This window comes from Salarias fasciatus, chromosome 12 (genome assembly GCF_902148845.1).
Source record: "Salarias fasciatus chromosome 12, fSalaFa1.1, whole genome shotgun sequence".
Classification (NCBI taxonomy): Eukaryota; Metazoa; Chordata; class Actinopteri; order Blenniiformes; family Blenniidae; genus Salarias; species Salarias fasciatus.
Window position 1 is genome coordinate 22,520,738 of NC_043756.1, and position 27,653 is coordinate 22,548,390.

The 27,653-nt window shown below is 40.9% G+C and overlaps 1 protein-coding gene across 1 annotated transcript; it reads right to left on the bottom strand.

The window, feature by feature from the left end:
- Positions 1 to 26,720, bottom strand: scarf2 (scavenger receptor class F, member 2). The gene is made up of 11 exons (XM_030104926.1): positions 26,004 to 26,720; positions 22,837 to 22,895; positions 22,645 to 22,746; positions 20,813 to 21,332; positions 19,139 to 19,357; positions 18,147 to 18,275; positions 17,677 to 17,780; positions 15,631 to 15,745; positions 15,198 to 15,295; positions 5,040 to 5,195; positions 1 to 3,378 (listed from the first exon to the last, which is right to left on the bottom strand). The coding sequence occupies exons 1-11, from the start codon at positions 26,111 to 26,113 to the stop codon at positions 2,180 to 2,182; spliced, it is 2,811 nt and encodes a 936-aa protein (XP_029960786.1). The 5' UTR covers positions 26,114 to 26,720; the 3' UTR covers positions 1 to 2,179.
- Positions 26,721 to 27,653: the final 933 nt, after the last annotated feature.

The window sequence follows — 27,653 nt, forward strand, 5'->3', positions numbered from 1 at the left end:
TACAATGGTGGGGTTTTTTTATTCCAAGAAGTAAATGAAGAAACACCCATTTAATACACAAAATGAAAGTTTCTATAAACAAACCACAAAAAGACAAAATATTACATTTGGTAATGTTTTTGCAGCTTTTCAGGCCCTTCTTTACAAAAATGCACTGTATGCCTATGAAAACAGGCATGGGCCAGTCGAGAGAGAGAGAATAGAAATTGCCACTTCAAAATTACACAATATTATGACTTCAGGAGTATGCAATTATTTCAAAAGTGGTATTATAGTAGTGCTGTACAATCCTTTCTGTACAAGTTTTTATGGGAGGCAATAATAACAAATGGAAGGAACAAGAAGGTTACAGATTTCCTCAGCAGCTATTAATGCCATATAATTACACTCTGCGTCATGCAGTTAAGTGTTACACAAACAATAACATCAACAGAGAACAATTACCAAGCCAATGTAAACTTTACAGAAGGAAAGTACTCATACTGCAGGTTTGTTTCGGAACCCCCCCAGCCCCACCCACCCAAGACACAAAAGAGAAGCCAGTTCATTTTTACACCAAGAAAAACAGAAGAACCTAAACAGGTCACATAAGCACAGCTTACAAAGATAATAAAAAGTACACAACGTATACAAGTAAAAAGTAGAAAAAAAAAATAACCGAAGAAATAAGTTGTACCTTTATCAAAACACAAAATACAAAGTTTTTTTTTTTTCTTTTTCGCAAACTAGCTGTAACTGTGAAATCTTACTGGTTGAAGTATACTGAATTTAAACATCCCCCAATCACTTTTTCTGGTTTTATGCAATTGGATCAAACATCGCAACTGAACATTCGTAACAGAGTAAGGCAAACATCACTTTTTGCTTGAACTGATCCACAGTTGAGGCACATTTTTTTAACACTGTAATGCAGAGTACCATGTAGTCCAAGAGTCTCAGCCCACAACAATGAAGTCAAAGCACCTATTTTTACCTCAGCGTGCTTAAGATAAAACGACTGTCAAGGGACAAGACGGCCTTTGACTTTTTTCCACTGAGTACCCCTACGGCATATACAAACTCACATGAAACGTCTATAACTCAAATTCTAACATCGACCTAATTTTCTGCGAGAACCTAAACAAAACAAAACAACACAAGGCAGACTGTCTCCAAACTGGCGACGACGATGCTGAATGTGAATATTTTGAAAACATAATCAATTGCACAAGGAGGATATGATGGCTTGGCGTTTCATCTTTGGCTTAGTGGTTTACCTGATGCTATAAAACGAACAGTAAGAGCACATTCTGGTGATCTGGTGTTAGCAAATGTATGAATCAAGTCCTTGGTAGGAGTTTTGGTTTAAAGATCAAGTCGTTTGGGACTTAACTAGTTTCATCCAACACAGTTTGGAACAGTGAAAATATAAGTTTGAGTAAAACAAACAACTGTTTGATGTGAAAAATAAGATGATATCCAGTTCCAGAAAAAAAGTACTTTTAAACCTCAGGATGAAAATGGAAGGGTGAAATTATCCAGTAAGTTGCAATAAAACTACAAAAGTTCCTCCAATCTAACACTAGTGTAGTTTGTAACCTGCAAAGACATCCGTTGACATAAAAATGTAGCTCTTTATCTGGATTACATACTGCATTTCTTCAGGTGGCCTCCAAATGAGAGGACACCAGTAAAAAAACTTTGCAGTTGCTAAATTTTGTTGTACCTGTTGTACCTGTGAAGAGCATATAAACAATAACTGTTTTTAAATCACCAGCATGAAAAATCACTGTTAAGCAATCCATATATAAATATAGTGGTGGATGTACTGCAGCAGAAAAATAGAGATGAATGAACTCTTGAAAAGATATTGGTGCCACTGTCCTCATAGTTGTAGCCAGCTTCACCACAGGTTGCGCTGCGAGGATGATACAAGTTTGTTGAATTCTTGAAATGTGATATAATGGTGTATATATGTTTATATAGTTTATCTCTCCTGTACAACTCAAATCCACTCTTAGATTTGGAAGAATATTCCAATCTTGACTTGTCCTCGTGTCATAGCACACTTGCACGGAAAGATTAAACTCCTTGATTGGATTGGGTTGATTTCCTTGATGGGTAACCTATTTTGCTGTCCACTGTTTTTCTTCTTCTCGAAATACATTTCAAACTTTGTGCAATGTGTCACTAAAAACCCTTATTTCACAACCTGTGGTGGCATAATGGCTGTCTTTTGCTGAGGGGTTTTGCTTTCAGGCGTATCCAATGTACCCTCTTTGCCTTTCTTCCTGGGTGGCTTTTTTATGGGAGTCTTCTTTGGCGTTGGATCTGACGAGTCCCCTACCCTGGAGCCGTTCAAGTCCTGCTTCTCCGGGCTCTTGGAGTCGGGGGTCCCGACGTTGGTGGCCACAGGCGCCACCATCTTCTGGAGACTGCTCGAGGTGGGCAGCAGAGGCTTTGTGGAGCCTTGCTGGCTCAATCCGCCAGAAGCCGTCCTCTTTGCTTTCTGTGGAGGTGTGGGCTTCTCCCGGTTCGACTTGGGAGTGGAGAGGCCATTGGTTTTCAGTCCTGTCCCCTCATTTCTATTGATGCTTTGTGTTTTCTCCTTTAACTGAGCTGCCAGCAGCGTGGCAGCCTCCGAGTTCATATGAGGATGGATGACTTTTGGACTTTTAGGAGGCTCTTTAATGGTCTGCTTAGGACTGTCAGCACTCTTTTTTTCAGACGAGGAGCTGTGGAAGTTACTGATCTTCTTGAGAGCATTCTGAACAACACCATTGATGTGCTCCATGTGACTTGGACTGCTTTGCTCATCCCCAGACTTCTTACCTCGCAGAGGCTTGTGTTTGCTGGGTGACCCATTGGTATCTGACTCCTTCACCTTTTCCTTCATTTTCTGTCGCTCTTCACTCTTGGACGAGCCATCGCTGGCACTCCTCTTTTTCTCCTTTGGCACCGCAAGTGCCTTCATTCCCCCCTGCTGCTCCGGCAGGGGAGACCCCGTGGTATTTCCATGAATCCATGACACCTTGGGCTTGGTGGAAGGGTCTGGAGGGCGTGGTTTAAGCTTGCCAGGTGATGGTGGCGGCTTCCCATTCCGCTTGGCCTCTGGTGTAGGCGTCCCGTCCCCATCCTTGCCACTGCCCTCTTCGTCTTTGGACTGCTTGGAAAGGCGAGCGATGCGGGCGTAGAGGGCTGCAGTGGTGGACTCAGAGCCGCTGGTGGAGCCTTCGCTGTCAGAGGACTTGAGTAGGGGCTGCTCGCTACCCTCCGGTTTGGTGACACTTGTGTCTTTGAGGGACGTGTACTCCCCTGCATCCTCTTCATTAAGGACTGCTTCTGGCTTCTCTGTGGCGGGACTCGGGGTTCGCTTCTCTTTGCTTTCACTCACAGATTCTGTGGATCATTAGCAGATCAAAAGATATTACTGAAAAACACTGTTGTCTCATGTGGTACCTTTTGGTCTTTGGTATATACAGCCTGCATAGTTTTTGTAAGACAGACTCTTGACAATAGGGATGTAGACTGAAAGGAACCAGTCTTTGCTGTTATAATTACACCATCTGACTATTGGAATCCATAAGTCATGGACTAGAAAACCCTACAAAGCTCCTGTTTGTCTTCAATATTATTCCTGAGCCAGCAAACATATGTACCTCTTATAACAGTCAAAATTTTGTAGCCTCTTTCATGTCAAGCATGTCAACATTAAAACCATGACTTAGAAAATTGATGAGCAGATTCTGAATATATAATTTTGACATCATTCTCCATCAAATATTTACCTCTGAGTCTGAATTTGCTGAAACAATCAGTCCTGAACCAATTTGTTCAAAGTTCAGTTTGCACGTAGATCAATTCACTTCAAGTATTTCAAATGATCTGACGATGTTCTTCAGTTTTGTGCTGGGAGTCTTGCTAATTCAACAAACTTTAATGTGAGAGCCTTGGAGCATGACACTACACCATTCATATACACTTCTAAATTCACTGGTTAAACTTTTCACTAAATCTGTAACTTCTCATCGGATTGTTTTTCTGGATGATATAGAAATGTAATGTGTCGGTCTGTACTTTTGTTAAAATTCAGACTATATCCAAAAATGAAAATGAACTCAAAGTCTCCTTTGTGTAATTTCAGTGACAATATCCTGATTAAAACCGCTTTCAGATAATAGCTGATGATGTAACACACTAACACCACCAACAATTTCCTCAGGAAGTTAATTTCCCGCTGGATCACTTCCTTGCAAGGTTACTAACTGGACTCAATTAGTTTGATAGTTTCTTTTTTAGCGTTGTAGAATTTTAAAGTGTGAGAATGTATGTGAATTGTAAATCTGTGCTCTTCACACATTTCATTGTTTCCTCTGTAAGGAAGCCATTTTTTCAGACTTTTTCCCTCAACAGGAAAGCACTTACACAACAGTTATTTAAAGATTTGTAGGTTGTTGTTGTTTTTTTTTTCTTCTTTTTTTGTATTTTTATTGTGTGGGATGGAGTGACTTCAGCGCAGCAAAGCGTGTCTGTGAGGCTCTAAATCAAAAACCGCTCACATTGTTTACAGATATCATTATGTGCCTGAGGCTTTTCACTCAGAATCCATTGTTTTGCAGCCCTTGAACTGCTCAAGGGGAGAAAATGAACTAAACCCAAACAGCTGCGCTACGTGAGCAGTAAAAATCCATCAATCAAACATGCACACAAAAGTACTTAAAGCCTGATTTGCAGTGTCATACTTCCAGAATAGAAACTGATGGAACGGGTGTTTTCCACCAAACTTCAAGGAGTTAGTCACTGTTTGGATTTGCGCCATATGCTGACATGACCGTTCCATTTCCTGTTTATATTCTCCCAGTTCCCAAAGGAAAACCTGGACCTAGATGGCACAGGCCTAAAACTGTATCCAAAATAAGATTTCCAGAAGTGCGTGAATCATCGTCACATGCCGTCTATTCGTATGTGTGCGTGACAGCCGATTAGCTGAAGACAAATTGCAGATTCATGAGTGTCACTGGAGATAACTAAACTGTTTATTTATTCATATAATGACTCACCTTCATGGGGAACGCAGTAAACGGGTCCCTCGTCTCCGCTCTCAAAGGAAGAGAAGGACTCCTGGGACGACCAGGAGGAGGGGGAGGGCTGCTCGGCTACGGACAGCGGCTCGATGAAGCTGCAGTTGAAGGTGTTTTCTGGGTCGTGGTGAGCGACTGAGAACAGAAAACAAATGCAGAAGCCAAAAGGTCAGTCTGGGGGTATTGTACTGTGTTACAAGATCAACAGTCTGCTCTCATTCAGTCTCAATGACGTGGTTTTAAAAAGCAGTGGCTTGAGTGAGTCTGCAGAAAAATGTAAATTTTATTGGTTTTACACGCTGACAGACATCTCATTGTTACAGATTATTAGATGTGAATATAAATAGTTTTCAGTATATTCCCATGCCGATTGTTTCTTCAGTTTACATTTTTTCCCAGTTCCATTAAATTCATTGAATTTGAAGTAATGCATGTGAGAAAGCAATAAAACAGCCTATTACTTTTGGTGGGTGTGCAGATATGTTGTCTCAATGTATCTGTCAATTCAAAATGAGCAGAGCAAAACGATTTTCAAGTAAAAAAAAACAGGGAAAACAGGTAGGTGCCTGCCACTACAGAATGACTCTATAGGGGGGTGCTGGAATGTACCCAGCGAAAGTGTGGTGAAGGTCAAGACTTTCTTGATTAAAACCTATATATCATAAGGTTGTTTTAAAACAGTAATTAAAAAATATTTTTACTCATTGGCTTTCGACGCAACATAAGATTTTACTCTTGAGTTTGTTTTTAAAGTTCCAACTTTCTGTCATTAGGCATGTCTTTTTTTTAACAATCATTAATGTGAAGCAATTTGTTTTTAGATCTGTGTTGTTCGGGGGGATATTTATGTACAGTACTTTGCTTCAGCGGTGCTTGTTTTTGAAGTGCTGTGGAAATAAAGTTGAGTTGAGAACCTGATCAGTATATGCGGAGGGACAAATTGTCTTGATTATCAATTCACTCTTTGATGCAGAAATCTATATGTACATGTAAAATGTTTGTACATGTCTTGCATGAAATCCGTAAATAAATTGTAAAGTTGGAAAGTTCTGAGTGATGTACAGTTAAACAGACTGTGAGTATATGGACAACAATGATGTAAAGGTGAAGCAGCCTGTGTTGTGTGTGATCATACAGTATTAACAAAAATCACTTTAGCCGCTTGTTTTTGTCTGGATTAAGAAAGAAAAGTACCTTTTTTCCAAGAGCAACGCTAGGTGTGGGATGGGACTCACTTAGAAGTTCCACATCCCATTTTTTGTCAAAAAAAAAAAAAAAGATGAAAAGGATATGAGTGATAGGTAAAACCAGGAATTATATAGTTGAAGCACATGTGTATGATGAATAAAGGAAATTAAAAATGGGTCTTTCTTGGGATTCCAAAAAAATTTTTTGGTAACACTTTACTTGAAGCCCCCCTGCATAACACATTATAAGTACATTCATAAAGCATTATAATGCCATTATAACATGTGTAGCTATAGTTATAAACATTCATAGATGATCACAATGCCAGGACCAAACCCTAACCCTAACCCTAACCCTAACCCTAACCTTAATCCTATGCTGTATACTGCTGTATAGTGAGTTATAAAGCATTGTGATCATGTATTAGTGTTTATAACTACTTATAATGTGTTATAAAGAGGGGCTTCAAGTAAAGTGTTACCAATTTTTTTTTTCTTTTTGCTTGAGCATTGTCAACACATTTTACATGATCCGCAACAAACACACATGCATGCACATCCACCCCAGTACTTTTTTAGTACAAGTCTAAAGGAAAGCTGCTGATTTTAACAAAGATAAACCATTAGCCACTTGGTGACCACTGACCACTTGGTGGCATCGTTATAAACCCTCCTCAGCCATTTCTATCCTAGAAGAAGTGAAGATGAGCATTCCTCCCACTCATAGCACACATGGCAAAGAAAAAAGTCTATTACTGAAGAGAAAATTCTGATAGACAAATCATGAGCTGGATCCTGATTTGAAAGTTGAATTTTATGTGATGATCAGCCATCGCTATTTTTCTTTTCTACTGTAGTGATTCACAGCTAAATGAGCCCCAAATGGCTTCTTTGGTCAGCTTCCAGTGACTCGGCCTCCTCAACAATATGTAGGTCAAATCATGTTCCTCTCTCTCTCTCTCTGCTCTGCTCTCTCTTCCTTCCTCCCTTCCAGACATCAGCACTCTGTTGACCCTTCGCTCTCAGAACAGCTGTGCTTTTCCGAGGGATACTTGGCTTTAATCTTCCCATCTGGCGTGAAGAGCACAGTTGTGGGTGAAACTGTGCTGGGCGTTAACTCGACATGACCGACCACATCAGATGCTTCTGTTTACATGCCCGATGACATATGGGTCCATCCGTTTGTTTAGCTCTCAGATAAACTCTCTATGGAGAGAACCCCCCCCTCCCTGAACTGTACCAGGACGCTGGATAGGAACAACTCTTTGCCTTTAGTTACTGTCTCACTTTTAGCGGGACTTAGTAGCAGTTGTAAATTTAAAAAACAAACAATAAAAGGAGTTTTGGGGCTTACATGTGTAATTTCCTAGTCTTCAATGTAACCAGTAGGATCTGACTTAAATGTAACAAATGTACCAGTTAAGATTAGGTTAATTTATGGCAGATCATCTGAATTCCATGCAATCTATTGTTCCGCTGGTACTTAGAGGGTAGATAAAGTCAACACAGGTGCAACATGTCTAAGCAAACCCAGATGTGTCTGAAAGAGTCACAACGTAGCAGAGAAAACAAATATTTTGAAATATGGGGGGGACTTCCTTCCTTGGACACCCACTAATGTGATCGCTGGAGGATATCCTGTTTACCCCAAAGCTACCAGCCTCCTCTGTCTACAGTTTGTGTGAGACTGGTGTTGCTTCAACTTGAAGCACTACAGGCTTGATTGTAATAACTGATAACTAAATGAAGTGAAATCCATGGGCGGTATATTCCAGGGGGTATTTTGCTGTGGAGAATGGGAGTAGTTTACCTAAGTCTCTATGTTTGTATCTCCTTCTGCAGCTTTATTTTGACAGTCATTACAATGAGTAATCCTTTTTTTTATATAAAGCATGACATCCATATAGGAAATATTTTAAGAGGTAATCATTAAAATCAGAAGTAAAAATTCGCATTCAGCACTGGAATTCATATAACAAGATTGGTACCAAAGTATTGGCCCTTATGACACTACATCAGTTCTCAAGTTAAAATATCAACATTTGTATTGCAATTTTAATTTTTAGAGAAATTCTGTTACACTGCTCAGTTTCTACTTCCTGCTGGCCAGCAAAACAACTTCCACCTACAATTAATGGTGCTAATATAGCTGTATAAATGCCCCAGCCCTGCTGGCCCCTGATGATCACCGGCACAGTCCTGTTTAAAGCTGAGATGAAGAATCAGGAAAAAATGCTGTTCACCTTGGTGTACCTTTCAGAGCTACAATTTGAAATATAAATTCTTTGACTTCTTCCAGATAAGTTGAGAGTCACTGTCACAATTTGGGATTCTGTGTCAGTCTTTTATCAGCTGTGCTTTGCTTGGTATTGTAACAGAAAAGAGGTCAGTGATATCAGCCATTATTAGAGACGAGGCCACCACTGAATGCTAATTCTGATTCCTCCTTCTCAGATCATAATGTATTGCAGCAAACTAACTTCCCCAAGATGTCTTGTTAGTGCTCTTTAAAAGCTACTGAGATCTGAGCCAAGGGTATAAGATAGGAACCTGACAGAAAAACCGTCACCCCAAAAACAAATTAGGACCAATGCCACCGCTGACAACCCCAAAGAAATATTTATATGTAATGAACAATTATTCCTTGAAATGTATTGACAAAAACAACCCCAGTAGCAGAGATGTTTCGACACCATCAATTCGTCCAGTTATCTATACGATCATCCTCAGGATCTGCTTTATCCAACTAAGCATTGCAAACAGTGTGGGTTCACCATTGGTGTGAGTAATCGTTAATCACAGGATATTTTGGTCTTTATTCAGAGCAGCAGACTTCCACTGAGTGAAACTGATGAAGTCAAATTACATTCTTCCCATCTACCTTTGATCAGTTGATTCCAACTTGGGGCTCGTCACCTCCATTTGCGAGGCACCAGAAATCCCAGTCAGAGAAAAAAGGAAGCCCAACACTTGTTATATGTAGAGGAAAATGATAAGATTATTTAAATAATGTTCAACAGACATCTGAAGCTCCCAATTGCTTAAATTTGGAGACTTCTGTATTTGTATGTCTGTTAGTGTGAGTATGGCCACTAATCTTCGGGACTGTATTTTTGTGAATCAGATGTTGTTTCAAGTATTTAGAAAACTGATGCAACCAATTAAGAAATACATAAGTAAAAAATAAAAATGTAACATATCACTTTACACAAAACTTTAGCTGTGCTCTCATTTGGAAACATTGTACAATGTGCCAAACATTTCTAAAGGATGATGGGTCTAGATTGCAGACAGGACAGCTTAACACGACAACGTTTTCATTGCAAAGTCGTGCCGCTGGAATACGTGCAAATACTGGGTCACCATACTGCTGGAGTCAGCAAGACCTTCACCAAAACAGAAAACATCATCTGGATAACACCTGTTCGTGCTGTTCTGCATGAATGGAGGTCTCACACACACAGATGTGCAGGTCACTCATTCATTCACAGATGCGGCCTTCTGAATAAGGCCCTGGCAACAAGCTTTCAGGTTTATCTCCATCAGACCAGGTGGCACATGTAGGCTTTCATCTTTTCACTCTAAACAAGCAGTTCATTGAAATATCTGATTACTGAATTTACAGATTAGTGCTTTAGTTTTCATATCCATCCTGACACAGTGGGACTGATCTACTAAAGCTTTGCATGAATAACAATAGAAGCCAATGTGATGTGGCTATTTCTATCATGTTTAAAAACGAGATGCAAACCGGCTCAGCCTTCTGCAGAAATGCTGCTGTTATTGTGGTAAGATGCATTTTCTCTGCTGGCACATCATGGCTTTTATTTGTAACTGATCTTCTATCATGTTGCATTTTCTTTCTTCTTTATTTGCTCAGAATTCAGATTTATTTGCTGTAAAGCCTCAATCTATTTAATAACTTTCTCCACCAACACGTCAAATCTAAAGTTTCATGCTCCGCTCCATTATATAACCCCACGATGAAAGCAAGTGAGTGAGCTGAGCATGAAAGTGATACCACTTCCAGGAGGGCTTTCTTTTTTAAAACGGAGCCTAAATCACGGAAAACCCTGACTTCAAAACTTGTTTGCACCTTATGTCACTCATAAGTAAATCAGCCTAAAAATGCATACAAACTGCAAGCACAATGCATTGTGGTGAGCATGTGAAGTAGCATGGTTTAAGCAGGAGCTCAGTGACTGAGGCCCAGTGTGAGCTCCGTCCACATTTGGGCCTGATGCAGAGCAATGCAGTCTGAGACTCGGAGGAACTGAGGAATGCAGAGCAGCCAACCTATGCAAAGAGCTCCGTCATGTTAGTCAACGAGATAACACATGGGCATTTAGCGAGATTACTTGCACGTAGTGATGAACAACTGCTGCCCTTGAAATCTGCTTCCTCCAGACTGTTGCTGGTCTAGTGGAGCAGATTGATTCGCAGACGCGACGCCACCGTGATCCACCCCCCCATATGCAAGCGGCCAACACACAACAGGGCATTATTGACACGTCACAGCTGCACAGCTCCACAGCCACAGTTGCTTGGTAAGGCATCGGTTGTCTCAAGCTTAGGGAGAAGAAAGCAACACGTTTTAAACAGGCATGTTATTGGAAGGACCAATATTCTTGAATGGAACTCCACATCAAAATGCTAAATTGACACAACACTATGAGCCAGTTCCAACTCATGGACTGGCATGCTATCGTTTTCATCGTTTCCATGTGATTAGATATTTTCAAAAACCTGCCATGAACACTTGAAACTTTTTTGAAATGGAAAAACTTGAAAATAGTGTATTTTAGTTTAGTGTAGACAGGGCCTCCGTGCCTCTTCAAGACGAAACAAGCAAAAGAGTTTCTCAACAAGGTTTTAGCAATTATAAAGCAAACAAGCTGCACAATGACATAATGCAACAAATATTCTTTGTAACATCAGTGGAATCAGTGGAAACTAGTTACTTATTTGTGAAAATAAGTAATAATTTTAATATGTACCTTTCCCATCATATGAAATTGCATATGTACTGTATAAAGTTAAATCTCAGTCAGTCATTTGGAAGAAGATGCTGGTGATTCTTGAAAGTAATGGATTCAAGAACTGTTTCCCATATAGTATGTTGTGCAAAGGTTATAAATATAGAACATACAATGTCATCCAGCTTACAGCATGTAGGTCACCGCTGGAGCATTTTTATTACCAAACATGCTTAACTGCAGCTTTATATAGATTGGCTCAGGCCACTAAAAGCGGAGCCGCTGTTTTCCATCAGCAGACGATGCCCTTCTGAGCGGCTTTAGTGTGTGAGAAAGTTTTTCTGGCCATTTTATGAGCAGCTCATGACTGCATTGTAAGTATGGCTACTTAGACGTTTGCAAACCGAGCCAACTCCCTTTGGATAAAGATGAAAAAAGCAGGTGGAGTTACTCTCAGTTCTCCTCTGCGAGGAAGTAGTTGGACAGAAGATGGGAGGAATTCTTCACAAGACGCAGAGGGCGTACAGTAAATACGCTCAAGAAGGAATGCTCAACTACAAACAAACAGACAAGTTTGGCCAAGAGGGGAAGAGGTGAAAGTGTGTTTATGTAGTAACTTCTCCAAAGGCTTACAATGCTGTCTTCTGTCAACCGTCTCCCTCTTCCCTTTGTCTTGCCACATCTGCTGCCACTGACCCCACCGTGGATAAATCACAGTTCTGACACTAGCTGGGGTAAATTTGACCACTTCCTGTTTCCAGCCCCATCGGGCCCCTCTGGAATGTGTGTGTGTGTGTGTGTGTGTGTGTGTGTGTGTGTGTGTGTGTGTGTGTGTGTGTGTGTGTGTGTGTGTGTGTGTGTGGCTCCCATCACAGTTAGAGTTTCTAAATGTTGGCAGACCACAATTCTGTGGGTAGCCCCAACGAAAGCGGAGTTAATGTGAGGGTTAAAATCTGAATAGGCTAAACCAGGAAAAAGAGGAAGGACTTTGACCATTTATAACCGGTCTGCATTTACATTTAGTTGCATGTCTGTGTCGTTTTTTTTTGTGTCGTGTCCTAATATTTTGAAATATCAACGACTTAAAAGCTTTCTAGCTTTCCTTACAGACTGACAACATTCTTGCATCTTCATGCGAGACAGTAAAGGGTTCGAGTAAGCTCTCGACAAACAAGCGGCAAAGCCCCACACCAAGATGATGACAAAGGCAGCTTTGTCCCCGTGTGGCATCATGACCCGAGGTGTAATGGAGACGGACTGTGGCCTAAATAATCAGCTGCGTAACCGAAAAAGCACATGCTGCTCATACACACAGAAGAAAGCAGGCCATCGTGTTTTAACTCCTTCTGTGACACAGAAAGCTTCAAAGATCTCTTTGAGATCAGCAGCTTGGAAATGCTTAAACTGTGTCTCTGTCAAGTCATGTAAGGAGATGGACGCACACAAGGCGAGTTGCGGCTACAATCAGCGCGAGGGACTTTTGGAAGTTTTAGACAGTCATTTTACTGTCGATCCGGCATGCTGTGTAAATAGCAAGTGTGTGTTATAGACCAACTAAAGTTTTAACTCAATAGTTCAGGATTTTATAGTAATTTTTATGACACAGAGAATCATGTGCAACAGGCGGCAGTGAATCTTGAGTCCTGTTGTAGAGGCTCCTCGAAGATTTGGCATCATATAGTGTGAAAGCACATATATTTTTCACTTATTTATTTCAATTGTGTTGGACGACAGTTGTTCAAAGTGACTCCTATCTTGGCCATATAAAGTCTCCATATTGAGTTTACAAACACAACTACCAACATCTCAGAAAAAAAGTTGTTTGACTCAATGTGGGAAGACTCATTTTTGCTGCTAATAAGCAGGTTTAAATAGCAAATAATGAAGCAAAACACAGGACTCAGAAGTGATGACCAGTGAATCGTGAATGGGTTTACAGTGGAGCAGCGGTCAAATAAGAGTTGACTCCTGGAGGAAAATAGGCAAAGAAGAAAAACTGACACTGACACAAAAGAGAGTGAGACTTTGGCTATATTCACACTGCAGGCAACAGTGGAGCAAACAACATTTTAGCCCAGATGTGACCCATATCTGATTTGAACAGTACATATCTGATGTTATCGAGTGTGATCCACACCACGTCCATATCTACTTTCAAACCAGATACTCATCTGGCCATTCATGTTGCATTTCATCCAACTCTACATCACTGCAGCAGGCATCGTAGGGATATCATAAGAGGTGGGACACTTGAAGATCTCATTTAAAGAATGAGTCGAAATCCACACTCACACATAGGATACCACAGTTTCACCAAAGGCCATTGTTAAAATTTGTAAACATAATTCTTCTTTGTCATGTTGGAAATCATCCACAGAGTAATGGATTTATTTATCACTTTTGTTTTACCATACCATATTGTTTTTGCTGTATTTGTATAGTGGTACAGTCACTACAGCAGACCTGGTCTAAATACTACAGCATTTTTCACATTTCTGGTGTTTTGTGTGAACAGACACATTTCTTGATGGGATTATGTTTGTAAATGGAAAAAGTGCCTCTCCATGTGGAGGGTTCCAAGACTCAGATGTAACAAGAGAAGAGCAGGAAGAGAATGAATGGAAAATACTGATAAGAGACAAAATGAAACAACTCACACTATCAAGACAACTGTACAGAAAGTCAGACATGAATCAGGACAAAGAAAAGACACAAAGAAGACATGCAACACAGTGAACCAAGATGGAAAACAGATGATGAAAACAATAAATGTCCAACAAAAACACCCAGGCCCTTACATTACGGCTTATCTCATCCCTACACAGGTCACCAGTTCATCACAGTCACACACGTCTTCATACTTATTTGCAATTTAAAGTTACCAAATTACCAAACATACATCTCTTTGGACTTTTGAAGGAAAGCAAGGTACCTATGAAAACCTTCCGTCTTGCAAATGTCAGAAATCTGTCTATAGATGTTGTTATTTGGCAAGTTAGGATGCTTCTCAAAGCAACTGAATGTAATGCAGGAAGAAAATGCAAACTCCACACTGTAAGATCCCGAAATGTAATCATCGACTCTTTCCTTTGATTCAGGAGGTTAACCACGACCCCACCAAAGTTATGCTGCTGAACCAAATACTCTTTCGATCATGTAACTATGTGCTCTGTCACAGCCAAATATAATCATTTTTGTGTTGATGTAAACATAAAAACCTGAACAAAAACTGCTGTAATGAACTAAGTTTTCAAAGACCAGAATATTTACTCTGTCCATAGTTGAAAAAAACAAAAAAAAAAAAAAAAAAAAAAAAAAAAAAAAAAAAAATACAGACTGGGGTCACAGACGGATCTGTCACACACCACGAGACCTTCGCATGGTGCAGCCGGTCTGCAGCGTCCACCCAAACAGTGCGGCCTTTGATAGCACGTCACTCACCACCAGACGGGGCCCCCCTCTAACACCACCGGCCTTCTTTTATTAACACAGCCCCCTCCTCAGCACCAGAAACATTTTCTTGGGGACGAAGACGATGGAAAAGAGTACAGAATATGTGAAGAAAAGAGCCGGAGTTTAGGGTTGTAATAATATGAACACATGGCATTTTGGAGTGCCAAGAATAATAATGGGCTCTAAAACCAGCGCATTCCTTTCAAATGAAACCCCACACTCGCCTGGCAGCCACCGTACACTTTTCAACCCTATTCATCATCCAACACTGAAGGTAGCAATGAAGGAGAACACACTGCTTACAGTCCGCTGCCATTCATTTCCATCATCAGCGCCACAGTGTCACACTGTAAAGCACTGAGAAACTACAATAACCCTCAGACAGGCTTCAAACTCTCCGACATCTCTGCTGTAGTGTGTGTGTCATAATCTCTCTGCAGCTCCGAGCTCAGACGGATACAGTGGAAGCTGAGAAGTGGAGCAGACTGCGGAGGGATATGAGAAATGGTTTTGGGGCTTACCGACTACTTTGGGCAGTTTCTGTCGCCTCAGTGGAATACGGGGAAGTTTAGTGCTGATTCGGCTGAATCGTCCACAGAGGATCCGCTTGGCTTTTTTGCTGTTGGTGGAGACGTCTTTGGTTAGGATTGAAAAGCGATGACGGCATGGAAATCCAAATGAATCATTCAAAAACAGGCATTTTAAAGCTGGCCGTCTGCCTCTTCTGAGGGCTCTCCGGGGCCGCTCACGTTGCTACTTACACTGCAATGTCAATACGTACGCGCACTTAAAATATAATTTATGTGCATTTATTCATTTAACAACCTGGTACCTGTGAGAAAATGTGAAAAGAAAATATTCCCATTTATTTTGCTAACCACCACAAGGCCCCTATGAGAAATCCGAACCCCCCCAACTGGGGCGCTGAGGTTAAGACAGCTAGCTGTCACTCACTTGTGGTCGTCTTTGTTTCGACAGAGGCAGCAGCAGCACAGCAGCGAGAGGAGGACGATCAGCAAGAAGGAGACCAGCGTCCCAGCTGCAATCACACCCATCCGCTGGTTCGGCTCTGGAAGACAAAATACACACACTGGAGCAGCTTTGACTTTAACGATCGGTCAAAACTCGGGGATCAAATGAAATTATTATGTTTTCATTAGAAAATACTACCTTCAAATGACTACAGATGAGAGGTCAGCCAAACCGTGACCACCAGCAATATTAGGCCCCGTTTATACAACAACCATATCGTTACGCAGCAACACTGTGAAACGTTTTCAGAAAGTTTTCCCTCCCTGTCTCCACAGAGACAGAGATGCACCGTTTTCAAAAGGTTCCACCTGAGAAGCTGTTTTCAAAAAGCTGCATTTGTTCAACACAGTTGCAACACAACAAAAGCTTTCCTTTGTAAAATGAGTCAGTCAGTGTCTTATTGTTGCTTAAAGCCACTGATCAGATTTACAGTGACAGATGCTCTTCTCTACACAGCAGTATCTAAATAAACAGCGATTTTAAAACAGCAGGATAGGAAATGAGGATATAACATTTTGCAGGAAAAAACAAAGTGGCAGATACTTATTGACTTCTTTGCAGAAACCAGATCAACTGAAGTGTTATTATAATAAAATACACCGAAAGAAAGCAACTCAGGCTAGTTTGAAATTGACACTCATCTCGAGAAGACAGACGCATCTCATCAAAGCAATTAAGCTCATAAACAGCAGTTTTCACTATGTTAACATGTTGAGCAGGGATACCGTCATATTGGATACATTGAATTTCAATTTTTTCATCACATTCTGGAGCACAGGATGATAAAAGTCATAAATGTTGTTGATTGTATCAAAGTGTCTGTGACAGCAACAACAGAAAGACTGTGAAGAATTCAACCAGCAGCAGTCAGACTTGATGGAGTGTTTTTCAGCTGCTATTTTGAAGGCTTTCTCCACAAGTGAATATAAAGAGTTTCTTGAAAAGTAAAGTATCTCTATAAAAAAAACACACTGCAACAGGCTGAAATTCATAATTCAAAGTTAAAACGACCTCAGTTAAAAAACAGGACAAATTACAGTTTCAGTGTTGATCTTCGACAATCAATTTCCTCCTCTAACCGCATTTTTTCTGCACAGGCCTGCCTATAAATCATTGCTGATTTACTGGCATCCCTCCCCTTTTTTAGGTAGGATACACCCCAAAGATAATAAGTGCAGTGTTGCATGAGCATTGCGTGGACAGCTTTTGGCAGCTGTGAGGACAGACGACACCAAAAGAGAAGCAAATTATCAGTAAAGGGATGAATAGCGGTGACCTACGGGCCTTTAACCTGTCACATAAGACTGAGATGAATTGCTGGCCGGTCTGGGTGTGGCACAATGTCATTTCTGGTGAGATAAAAACGACAAGGTCTTATGAAATCACTGACCAACCTGCCACCACCCACTACGTCTCCTGGCAAAAATCCCTGCTATCTTCTATGCTGCAGAGTGATGCTGTCCATGCCTGCCTTCCAAATGGGACTTTTTTGTAGCTTCTGTCTTCATTCCAAGTTTTCTTTTTCTCTCTCTTTCTCCATCCTCCTCTTTTAAGACTTCTCTCTTTCTCTCACTCTCTCTCTCTCTCTCTCTCTCTCCCTCTGTCTCTCGCCCTGACTGGACGGGAACTGAGCCAACAAAAACAGCCATAAAAAGGACACCAGTCTATGTCTGGAAATGCTATCAAGGCTCCGAAGTCTCCCACTACACACATTGACCTGAATAGACGAGTTTGTTGGTGCTCAACGTGTACGGCCAACTATTAGGACATTTAATACACAAGCAGCAAGTAACAGGCATCTGACGTCTGGACAAACAGTCCGGAGTGTAAGAACTCTGGTCTGCACTGTAAGAAATATCTGTTTAGTCTCAGGAAAAGGAACATTATTAGGAAAAACACGCGTTTTTGGACTGGTGAGTGACCGCAAGGCATGTGGCTGCTCTTAAACAAAATGAAGGTTTTTCTTACGGAGATGGCAGGCACCCGAGACGGGATCACAGTTCTTGTCGTGGCAAGAGCAGCTTTGGTTGCAGTTGACTCCGTACTGGCCAGGTTGGCAGGTCATGTTGCAGCTTGAGTGCAGAGCGGAGACAAAAACAACATCTGTTATATGTTGATTCCAAGTGACAGATGTGTAAAATGGGGCAAAAAAAAAAAAAAAGGGGGGGGGGGAGAAAGTGGAGATTTTGGATTTGCTCTTTGTTCTGAGCGTTTTCCTCTGATTGATGAAAGTTAGCAAGAATTTCACTTTTCCAAGAGTGTGCTTTATTAGATTAAATACAAAAACCTAAAAGCCCAAAGCTTCAGCTCCCAAAAGGTAAAAGAATTTTACAAGTGCAATATGAAAGCCATCAAACCTTTTTCACTTGGTAAGGTGTTGAATGAAGTGCAAGCATAAACATGAATTCTTGGAGGCTATTAAGTGTCTCGTGACTTACTAGGTGCCGTAAAACCCCGGGTCACAGAGGCACTCTCCGGTGACAACATGACAGATGCCGTTGAAACAGTGGCTGCAGTTGTTCTCACAGTTCTCGCCGTATGTGCCGTTAGGGCACCGTACCTCGCACCTAACGCACACAGAGGAAACGCCACGATTACTGTCATCTTCGGGCCTCAAGCAGCGTGAGTCACAGGTATTATCACAGAGGGGAAAATTACACCGTGGGAGCTGCAAGGTAAACATACAGCGGCTTCCATTTAAAGATCGACAGGAACAACACAACAAAACAACTCTGTGTTTGTTTGCATTATTTCCTGGTTTTGATTCCTGAGCCTGTTAACACACTTCTATTATGTCTTATTGTGACTTCTTGTTGTTGTATGAAAAACTATTTTACACTTAAAACATGTTGAATTAATGAGACATTATTTGGAGCGTTGTAATCCATCAATAATCACATTTACTTGCAACCCATTATTCAGTATTACATCTCAGGAAGAGATGTTTTCAATTCACCGTGCAAATTTTCCTTAAAAGTTAAATCTATTTGTCATTTAAATATATAATAACCGTAACATGTTTAACACTGAGGACTTGACTTTGTTCATTAATATGTCAGTTCTTTGCTACATATTGTGTGCACAGCTGTGCTCTTTTGTGTCACTGTTTTTAAATATTGAACTTTCCATCTACCGGGACAAGAAGCCCGTTCTCATCTGTTTCATGCATCACATTCGTTAGTCTGCTACTGTTCTTAACCACTTTACACAGGGGGGTTTGCTGTCTGATGCATGTGCTGCGTCGCTATGATCGGTATGCCTGGAAGTTGAGTTCAGGTGCACTGGGAAACGTTCAGTTATCGGAGGAAAAAAAATAGAGCATGATTAAATACACGGAGGTCGGTGTGAGGCCCACGCTTGTCAGGTTTAAGTTTATGGTAAGAGGTAAAAAGAAAAGCATTCTTTCCACAGAGCGAGTGTGTTTTCTTACCTGTCCCCAATCCAGCCGGGGTTGCAGTGCGAGCATTTGCCATGGATGGGGTCACAGTGGTGGCCGTCTTTACAGGTGGGACACACTTCCTGGCAGTTCTCTCCAAAGAAGCCCTTGGAGCAGAGCTGATCGCAGCGAGTCCCGTTCCAGCCCCGGTCGCAGGTGATGCAGCGTCCCTCCGTCACCTTACAGGGCTGCTGGCCTTTGCAGTGCCCACACCTGGCGTTTGAGGCCAAGATAAAAAAAAAAACAAAACATTTACTGTTGTTTATTTTGTTCTAATAAAACAGTTTGCTTATAATTTAAATGTAATTGGTTAAACAAAACAAAAGTGTTCATGAATGTGAGTGTTTACTTGGTGCTTCACAGTGATTCATGTTCATAAGTAGAAACTAAACCACAAATGTGTGCCAATGATCAATATCGTCAGAAAAATTTCAGTTAGGAGCCATTCATACAACATTTGAATTGAAAATGCATCCTTTTGCATTTTCCAGAAACATTTTGTGTTTATACAGCTATGATTTGAAAGTTGACAAGTAGAAATGGCAAAAATGCTGAAAACAAAGAATTCAGCTAGAATTTAATATAACTTGGTGCTCTTGGTTGTTTCTGTAATCAAACCACACACGCATGTGCACAGAGAACAATACACTCTAAACATTATTAACTATAAAACTACCCGGTCCAAGTATGGTCCAAGAATATGGACTGGCAGTCATGAACAGCAGGCCACGATTGTTGTGATTGTCCATCTTCTCACGCACGTGCAGAAGAACTATTCACTACAGCCATGATTTACCCCAGTTTAATGGAAAGGGATTGGGACCTTTATTTAAAACTGCTTTTTCCCCATTCCCAGAAGATGGAGTTGAAGTGATTTCAACAGTTCCTCCTTTCAAATCATTTGAAGAAAGTCAAAATTTCAGTGGCCTTGAGCATTGTTTTCATGTAATCAGACACCCAAAGTGGAATAAGTTTGCTGTTTTCACTTGAAAACTTGCAAACAGACCAGTGGACTGATGCATAAATGAGGAACCAAAATTGTGTGAAATCACCGATGAATTTCTTCTAGCTATTTGTCAAATTTTCATGTGTGAATTAAATGGCAGATCCATACAGGAAGACACATGATGCTACAGAGGTTTTCAAAGTCACAACACAGCCTTTAAAGACTTGCTGTGCTTCACTTGTGCATTTTCATAATGCAATTTCTGACATGGAGATTGATCAGGAGTGGAGTTTTTGCAAGGTTACAAAAATTGTTGTCCTTGTACTCGTCTATAATCATTGGAAGATGGAAGATGGAAGGTTAACGCCGGAGTCTCATATTTCCTTTTGATTCATAGCAACAGTATCTTATGAGAACAGCACAGTCTGTAGAAGGGAAAGCACTTAACCTGAATTGCTTTTACATGTTGGTTGATGATTATAGGGATAATGTGAATACCAAGTCTCCAACCTCACTTCATCACTGCCCCATTAAGTTCATGTTAAGATCTGATGTATGCTTCTGCTGATAACCCTTAAAATATCTTATTTCCTATCAAAACCACAAAATGGCACTACATTATGGATCAAACAAGCAAACTGAACATTTGCCATCTGCAAATCTGTACAGTTCCTGTGTGTTTGAAATGGTACATTAGCTCTCTGCTGAGTTTTCCCTCCCACCTGTTCCTGCAGTTTTGACCGTAAAATCCAGCAGGACATGGTTCCCTGCAGAACTTCCCACGGTAGCCGGGCGTGCAGGTACACGATCCGTCGGCCTGGTTGCACTTGCCGTGCACGCACTGGCAGTACCGCTCACATCGCGGGCCCCAGAGCCTGTCCCGGCACTGGCAGCGTCCGGTGAACTGGTCACATGGGGAATTGTTGCAGTTACACTGGATCGCACAGTTTCTCCCAGTCCAGCCCGGATTGCACAGACACCGTCCCGTCATGGCATCGCAGATGGAGTTGATGCTGCAGTAGCAGTTGTTGTTGCACTGCGGACCCCAGACGCCGGGGTGGCACGTGCACTTCCCGGTGTCCTGGTCGCACTTGCCTTTTTGGCATAGACATGCATTCTCACAGTTCGGTCCCCACCGATTGTGGTTGCAGGTACACTTGCCAGTCAAGTCATCGCACTGGCCATTGGGGTAGCAATTGCATTTTCCTTTGCAGTCAGGGCCCCAGAACTGGGCTGGACACTCTGTGAAAAGACAGTGCAGTCACAATCAAGAATCTTTGGAATTCATTGTTATATGAGTAATACTTCAAAGCTTAATCAACTATTTGATTAACTGATCACACTGATAGACAAGCATTTGCTCTTTTTTGCAATGGGAAGTTGTAAAGGAAATTGACAAAGAGCACAAAGTCCACAAAATCCAGAACAGGAAGCTGCTCGGGGGTCTCACAATTCATAATGGGAAATGTATAAATGTGTGAATATGCAGACGACCCCGCTCTTAGAGACTGCCGAGGCTAAAGGGAAAACTGTGGAGTTGACTTTGCCTGCTGCCTTCCAAACATAAAACTGGTGCTTTAATTCCTATCTCCACCTCTCCATGTGTCCAGGTGTGTTTGGATAATACACCATTGGATAAATGTGACTGATTGAGTTGTAATAGTGTAGTTAATTTTTTTTTTTACGACAGCGGTTCTGTATTTGATTATATATATATAACCAGCCAGTAACGTTGCTAACGGGATTCACCAGAGTTATAATTGCAGTTGATTTCTTATAAAAGCCGAATGTCTACATCAATGGTTATGGCAATCATTTGAATCTGTGTTGTCAAACAAGGGCCTCCAGGCAGGTTTATTGCTCACAGGGGTAATTCAACTGTTTGATGAAAAGGAAGTGAGTGTACTTTTCAATAAAATAACTATTGGGTTTTTTTTTCTTTTTTTTTCCACAGGGGGTTGCATTGTTTTAGAAAATAGAGATGATGACACTGCAGTGAGACCCAAATCTGAACAACGAATGGCAACAAAGCTCATCACCCAGAGATCACCTAAACAGCATAGCCAAACCGATTTGGCATAAAAGTCACATGAGGTGAGTTTATGAGAACAAGCATGCTAGACGTTGTAGAAAGTACAGCAAAAATTTAAATATTATCGGATCTCTTGCTTAAAAACTAGCGATAACTTCACCGTCTTTATAGATAAGAATTTTACCAGTCTGAGCAGATTGAGGTCACATTTAACTATATATTGACCCTGAACAAAAAGACTTTGCCACTTTTAAATAATTGACATTTCACTCAAAACCAGAAGTCACTTTATCATCAAGAGCTTGACTCATTCTTTGAGTACCACTGATCTCGAGACTTTTCAGTGTATGAAAATGTAGCGGTTAAACCGACTTACCTGCCTCAAACTGGATTCTGATATAACAACCAAAACAACTGTCACTTGATGTGTGACACAGTTTCCTTCTATTTGACCTTGAGACGTCGCAGTCAAGGAGGAAAATGGAGAAACTCTGAATCAAGACAGCTTTTAAAGGGCCTTACTTGTGTCACAGCTCGCTCCAAAGTATCCATGGCGGCAGCGGCATTCGTTAGGCCTGACACAAACCTCATTTTCGTTGCAGGTGAAGTTTCCTTCACAGAGAGCTGGGGTGAGAGAGAACAGGCCACATTATTCATCCGCCAGGCACAATGAGCCGCACGACGCGTCATGTTAGCGCTCTGTATGGTACATACGTGTCAGGCATTCATCCCCTTGCCGCTGCCATCCGCTGCAGCACACCGATCCTGATGATCTGTCAGGAAAAAAAAAAAAAAAGAAGTAACAGAATTAGGGAGGAAAAAAAAAATCTCTTAACTGGAATAGTGTAAAACAAACATATATCAAAGCAGCAGCATCCACACCCAACTCATGTCTCTTTGATCTCGCCAATCTTATTGATGTGGCTGATGCCAAATACTGCAAACGTACACAGGGGCATTGTACATGACGCACATGCTTCGCACATTGTGGTGTAATTATCTCAATATGGTGCATTCCGATCTAAGGGCAATGCACACACTGAAAATCCCCAAACCCCTGAATCTATGTAGCGTATCAGGTTCTCCGGCTTTCCTCCGCCTTTGGGGAGAAAGATTATTTCGAGACAACGTTTTGCAGACAAGTCTGAGGCCTGACAGGAAACAACGGATGAGTCTAGTCTTCCTCCCATGCATGTGACCTCTGAGGGGCCCCTGCAACACATCAGCTTCCCCTAAATTGTTTGAAGATGGCAGTTTGCTTTCAGTTATCATAAAGGGAGCAGCGCTGGTTTTTATCCAGTCAAAAACGGCACGTGGTTCGAGATCACAGGTCGAACCGCTGGATTATTTGACAAAGTATGAGTGGGAAATGACACAAGAGGTTTTTTTTTTTCTTTTTCACTACTGCTTTGTGTGCAACCCTATGTAAAAAATAAAGGGCTAGATGGATTCAATATGAAATTATTGAAAATGGAATGCAAATACTTGAAATTAGTTATTAAAGGCATCACAGGCATATACTCCAGTTTCCAAATAATTGCAATTGAGGTTTATTGATGGCACTCAATTGCCTGCAGGTGTAATTGTTAATGTGATTGTCTCTCTGTGTTTGTCCTGCGATGTACTGTTCCACCCATAGTCATTTCACAACTGGAGAAAAGTGGATGCAGGAAAAAAAAAAAAAAAAAAAAAATCTCTAAAACAGAGATGTGTTTGAGTAAAGACAGACTGAAAGAGTCCCGTGTATCACATGTACTCAGACAACGTTAACAATACTGATGGTGAGGTTGGTTGGCTTCAGATTGTGTTGATTAAATCTGCTGAGGTAAAGAGTAATATTTCTCAGCTCAAGAATGTGAAGATAATGTACAAATAATGAGGGCATAAAACGAAAAAGCTGTCTCGAGGCCCAAACTCATTCAAAGACACTGAGACTACGTTAATGTAAACGGCATGGCGGTATATCTGTGAAGCCACGAGGAATACACAGCCACACATGATGCCAACCACTGCATGCAAACTGTGCTTAAATAGCAGTAAATGAGTCCAGGTGCACAACTGATGTATCTACTGTAGACCAATTAAAACTGAACACATTTGATACATTATGGATTTAAAAAAAAGAAACTTTAGACTGTTACTCAGCTGAGAATTTTATGGCATTTTACTTTTAAGACTGCAGCATATGTCCACTTCAACTTTAAAATGCTCCAGATTATTGCTAATAAATGAGTATCAACAAAGTAGTTTCAACAATTATGTTTAGTTTCTACTGTTCTTGGTTTTAAACAGATTTTAAATTATTTGAACAGTGTTGAGTTGAATTTACTCATTCCAAAGGACTTTTTCTTTATCTGTGCATCTTATTTTTTTATTCCCAAACATTTTGGAAACAGCTTGAAATGAATACAAACACAATAATCCTTCAATGCAGCGCGAAAAAGCTGCACGTATATTTCCATCAAACGTCATCAATGTGAAGACAAACGTCAGAAATGCTGGCTTAAAGTTGGTGATGAATGCCGTGCTACTTCCCTCTATTCATTTGATTCAATGCTGAGAATATAAAAACCATAATGGGTACAATAAGAAAAACGAGTGCAGAGTTCACTGCCATGAATACTGCTCGAAGGGCAAAAAGTCAAACTTGCACAGCTTTGCAGGTCGGTGCTGTGTATTTAAAGCACACAAAGCACTAAAATACTGTGTGGATAAAGATTTTTTTTCTTTTTCTGGTGAATGACATTTTGTTGCCCTGTGAAGCAAAGAAAAATCTATGAGATGACAGCGCAAAGGCAGCTTTTGAAGAGTAGGTCCTCATTATATCTGCTCTAAAAGCACAGGAAAATACAGCATGTGGCTTTTCAGATTAGATATTTTTAGTCTGAACCAGGAACATTTACCACACAGGAAGTGTTCACTTTTAGCTTAGTTGTACACAAAGATTTCCCAAATTCAGTTGGGAGGGTCTTTATATGTACAGAAAACTAATTGTTCTTCAACTTTAAGGGGACAGCAGCAAAGAAATCTGTCAGTCAGGGGAATTTCTCATCCCAACATGTTTTTTGGGGAGCAAAATCACAAGGTTCAAAGCCCTTCTTTAGACGGTATTGGAACATTGATTCCTGCTCTGTATTTGCTGTTTTCTCTCCCTGACTGCTTCATAGACAGACCAATTTGGATGTCATTAATTGCAGACTGGATTTTCTTTCTACAAAACATCCAGAGATTGGTGAAAGCTTTAAAAATGTAGGCTTTAGTGCGTTCACGAGAATTTTTAGAAACTATTCAATAGATACAGTTTGTTTATCAAAATCTCTCCAAAACCGGTCTGGTTAATTAAAAAAAGTGCTTTCTCAGGTCGAAGTGTTATCAAACGGTGCCACGACTGCTGTGAAGGTCAGACAGAGCGCCCCCTACAGAGCAAGGACAGCAGTCCTGTTCCAGATGTACACATCTGTATGGCTGCTTTCTTTTCAATGGACTCCTCCTATCGCTGCAGCCACAGAGAACGCGTAATATGTTTTTTTTTTCTTCTTCTTAAGATTGATTAAGCGAAATATATCAAAAATATTATTACTGGGACTCATGCTCCTAGACAAAGTCAATGGAGAGGACGTCGATTTAAAAATAAAAACAAAACTTTTTCCACGATGGTGAGAACCGCTATTTGTGCGCACAAAAAAGAAAAGAAAAAAAAAGTCCAATCAAGTTACGAAAGTTCAGTTATAAAACACCTTTACCCCTAGAGAGTTTTAACAACTTTACGAAACATCCTTGATTGGGCATTTTAGAATTTCTGAAGGAGGCAGCGATTATAGAAAGGAAAACTTATAAATCTTAATTTCTTAGTTTCTTCTTCCCTGAGCACTCGTGCTTACCCGAGTGTTTTGCACACATTTCTTCCTTTGGGGTTGAGTTCTTGGCTGAAAACGGAGCAGAAGAAGACGCAAACCACCGCGACCACAGCAACAGAGCTCTTCACTTCCATTGTAGAAGCAGCAGCATCCTTCTAGACGCCGTATTTACTCCGCATTTCCCGTCTCCAGAAGTAACGGTGGTGGGGTCTCACTCAACTTTACGCACTCCGAATTCATCCACGCACATAATCCAGACGCATGTGCTCGATAAACAGGCTGTTAGATCCTTCTTCCTTAGTTTGTTTTCCTTAAAAAAAAAGGGAAGTCCTGCCACCACCTACGCCATCGAGAAACTCAACAGCCAAAATGACCAGCGACGCAGATCCCAGCCGCCACACGCCTGCAAAAAGAAAAGAAAAAAAAGTAATAAAACCCCAAACTTGCAAATCACAGTATGATGGTTGTTTTCCTGCAGTGCGCCGTTTACTCCACGAAAAGCTCCATCAGAGTCCACAACACGAATGTCTAGGCACTCATAATGAATTAAAAACTAACTGACTGGAGCCAAAATAAAAAGTCCGTAACGCGTCAGGAAATCTACAGAATGAAACGAAACAAGGCAGATTATCTCCGTTTGGATTTGGTTTCCCTCTCCTCCCAGTGGAAAAACGTTTATTCCCTAACTTTGGTCCTCTCTTGTGCTCTCAGGAGTGGCAAGGGGGAAATTCCTGATTTGTTACTCTATCTTTGGCTTTGTGCGCCATGCGTGCGCCACCGTATTTGCATAGGCCCGTGCGCAGCAGGGTCCGCTGGAAGGGACGAAGTTAGAAAGTTCAGAAAGGAAGCGAATGTGCGTGGCCTTACTTCACATTAAAAGTGAAAAAAATAATTATAATAAATAACTCAAGTACTTACATTTAGGGGAAAAGGGCACTGTTGTTCAATACATTCAAATGTGACGTTAAAAATATAAACATTTTAATGTTTTGCAGTTTGAATTTTGTTGGCATAACTATTAAATATTTTTAGATATATGTGACTGTCATAAAAAATATCTAACTGAATGTAGTTTTAATTAGTTGGCAGGATGTGGAAGTCTTTGTGTGAGGCCGGAGTGTCCAGCTGTGTGAAAGCCCACATCTGAGACAATAGCTCCCCCATCTGTTTGCACCAACGAAGTGATGCGGACACAAGACGCCAAGCAGCTTTAATGCTGTGAAGCAGGAACCCTGTGACACACACAGATAATGAGCATCTTTTGGCTGCTGCCTTCCAGGATCCACATTTGACTTGGCACAAGTTTTACGCTGGATATGCGCCACAGCGCAGCCCTGGTGCAATTCGAGCCCAGATCACACAGACACAACATCACTGCTCTGACATCTGAGGCTCCAATTCATTATTTCTTGCATTGTAGAGCAAATGTATGGCATGTATAATGGAAGTTCTCCACCCACGTGCACGCATTTCTATAAAATATCCGCCATGAAACATTTTTCATGAACGTGTTCTCATGAAATTGCTTTTGATCACAGAGATTATCTTTCTTTTATTGGCAGGAGGACATTTTCTTTTATGACCCCTGATGACATATTGGTTTTATAACATTTAAAATATCAGTTGAACTGGTGCAAGTAGTTGACAGAAATTAGGAAAGAAATTATTATTTTA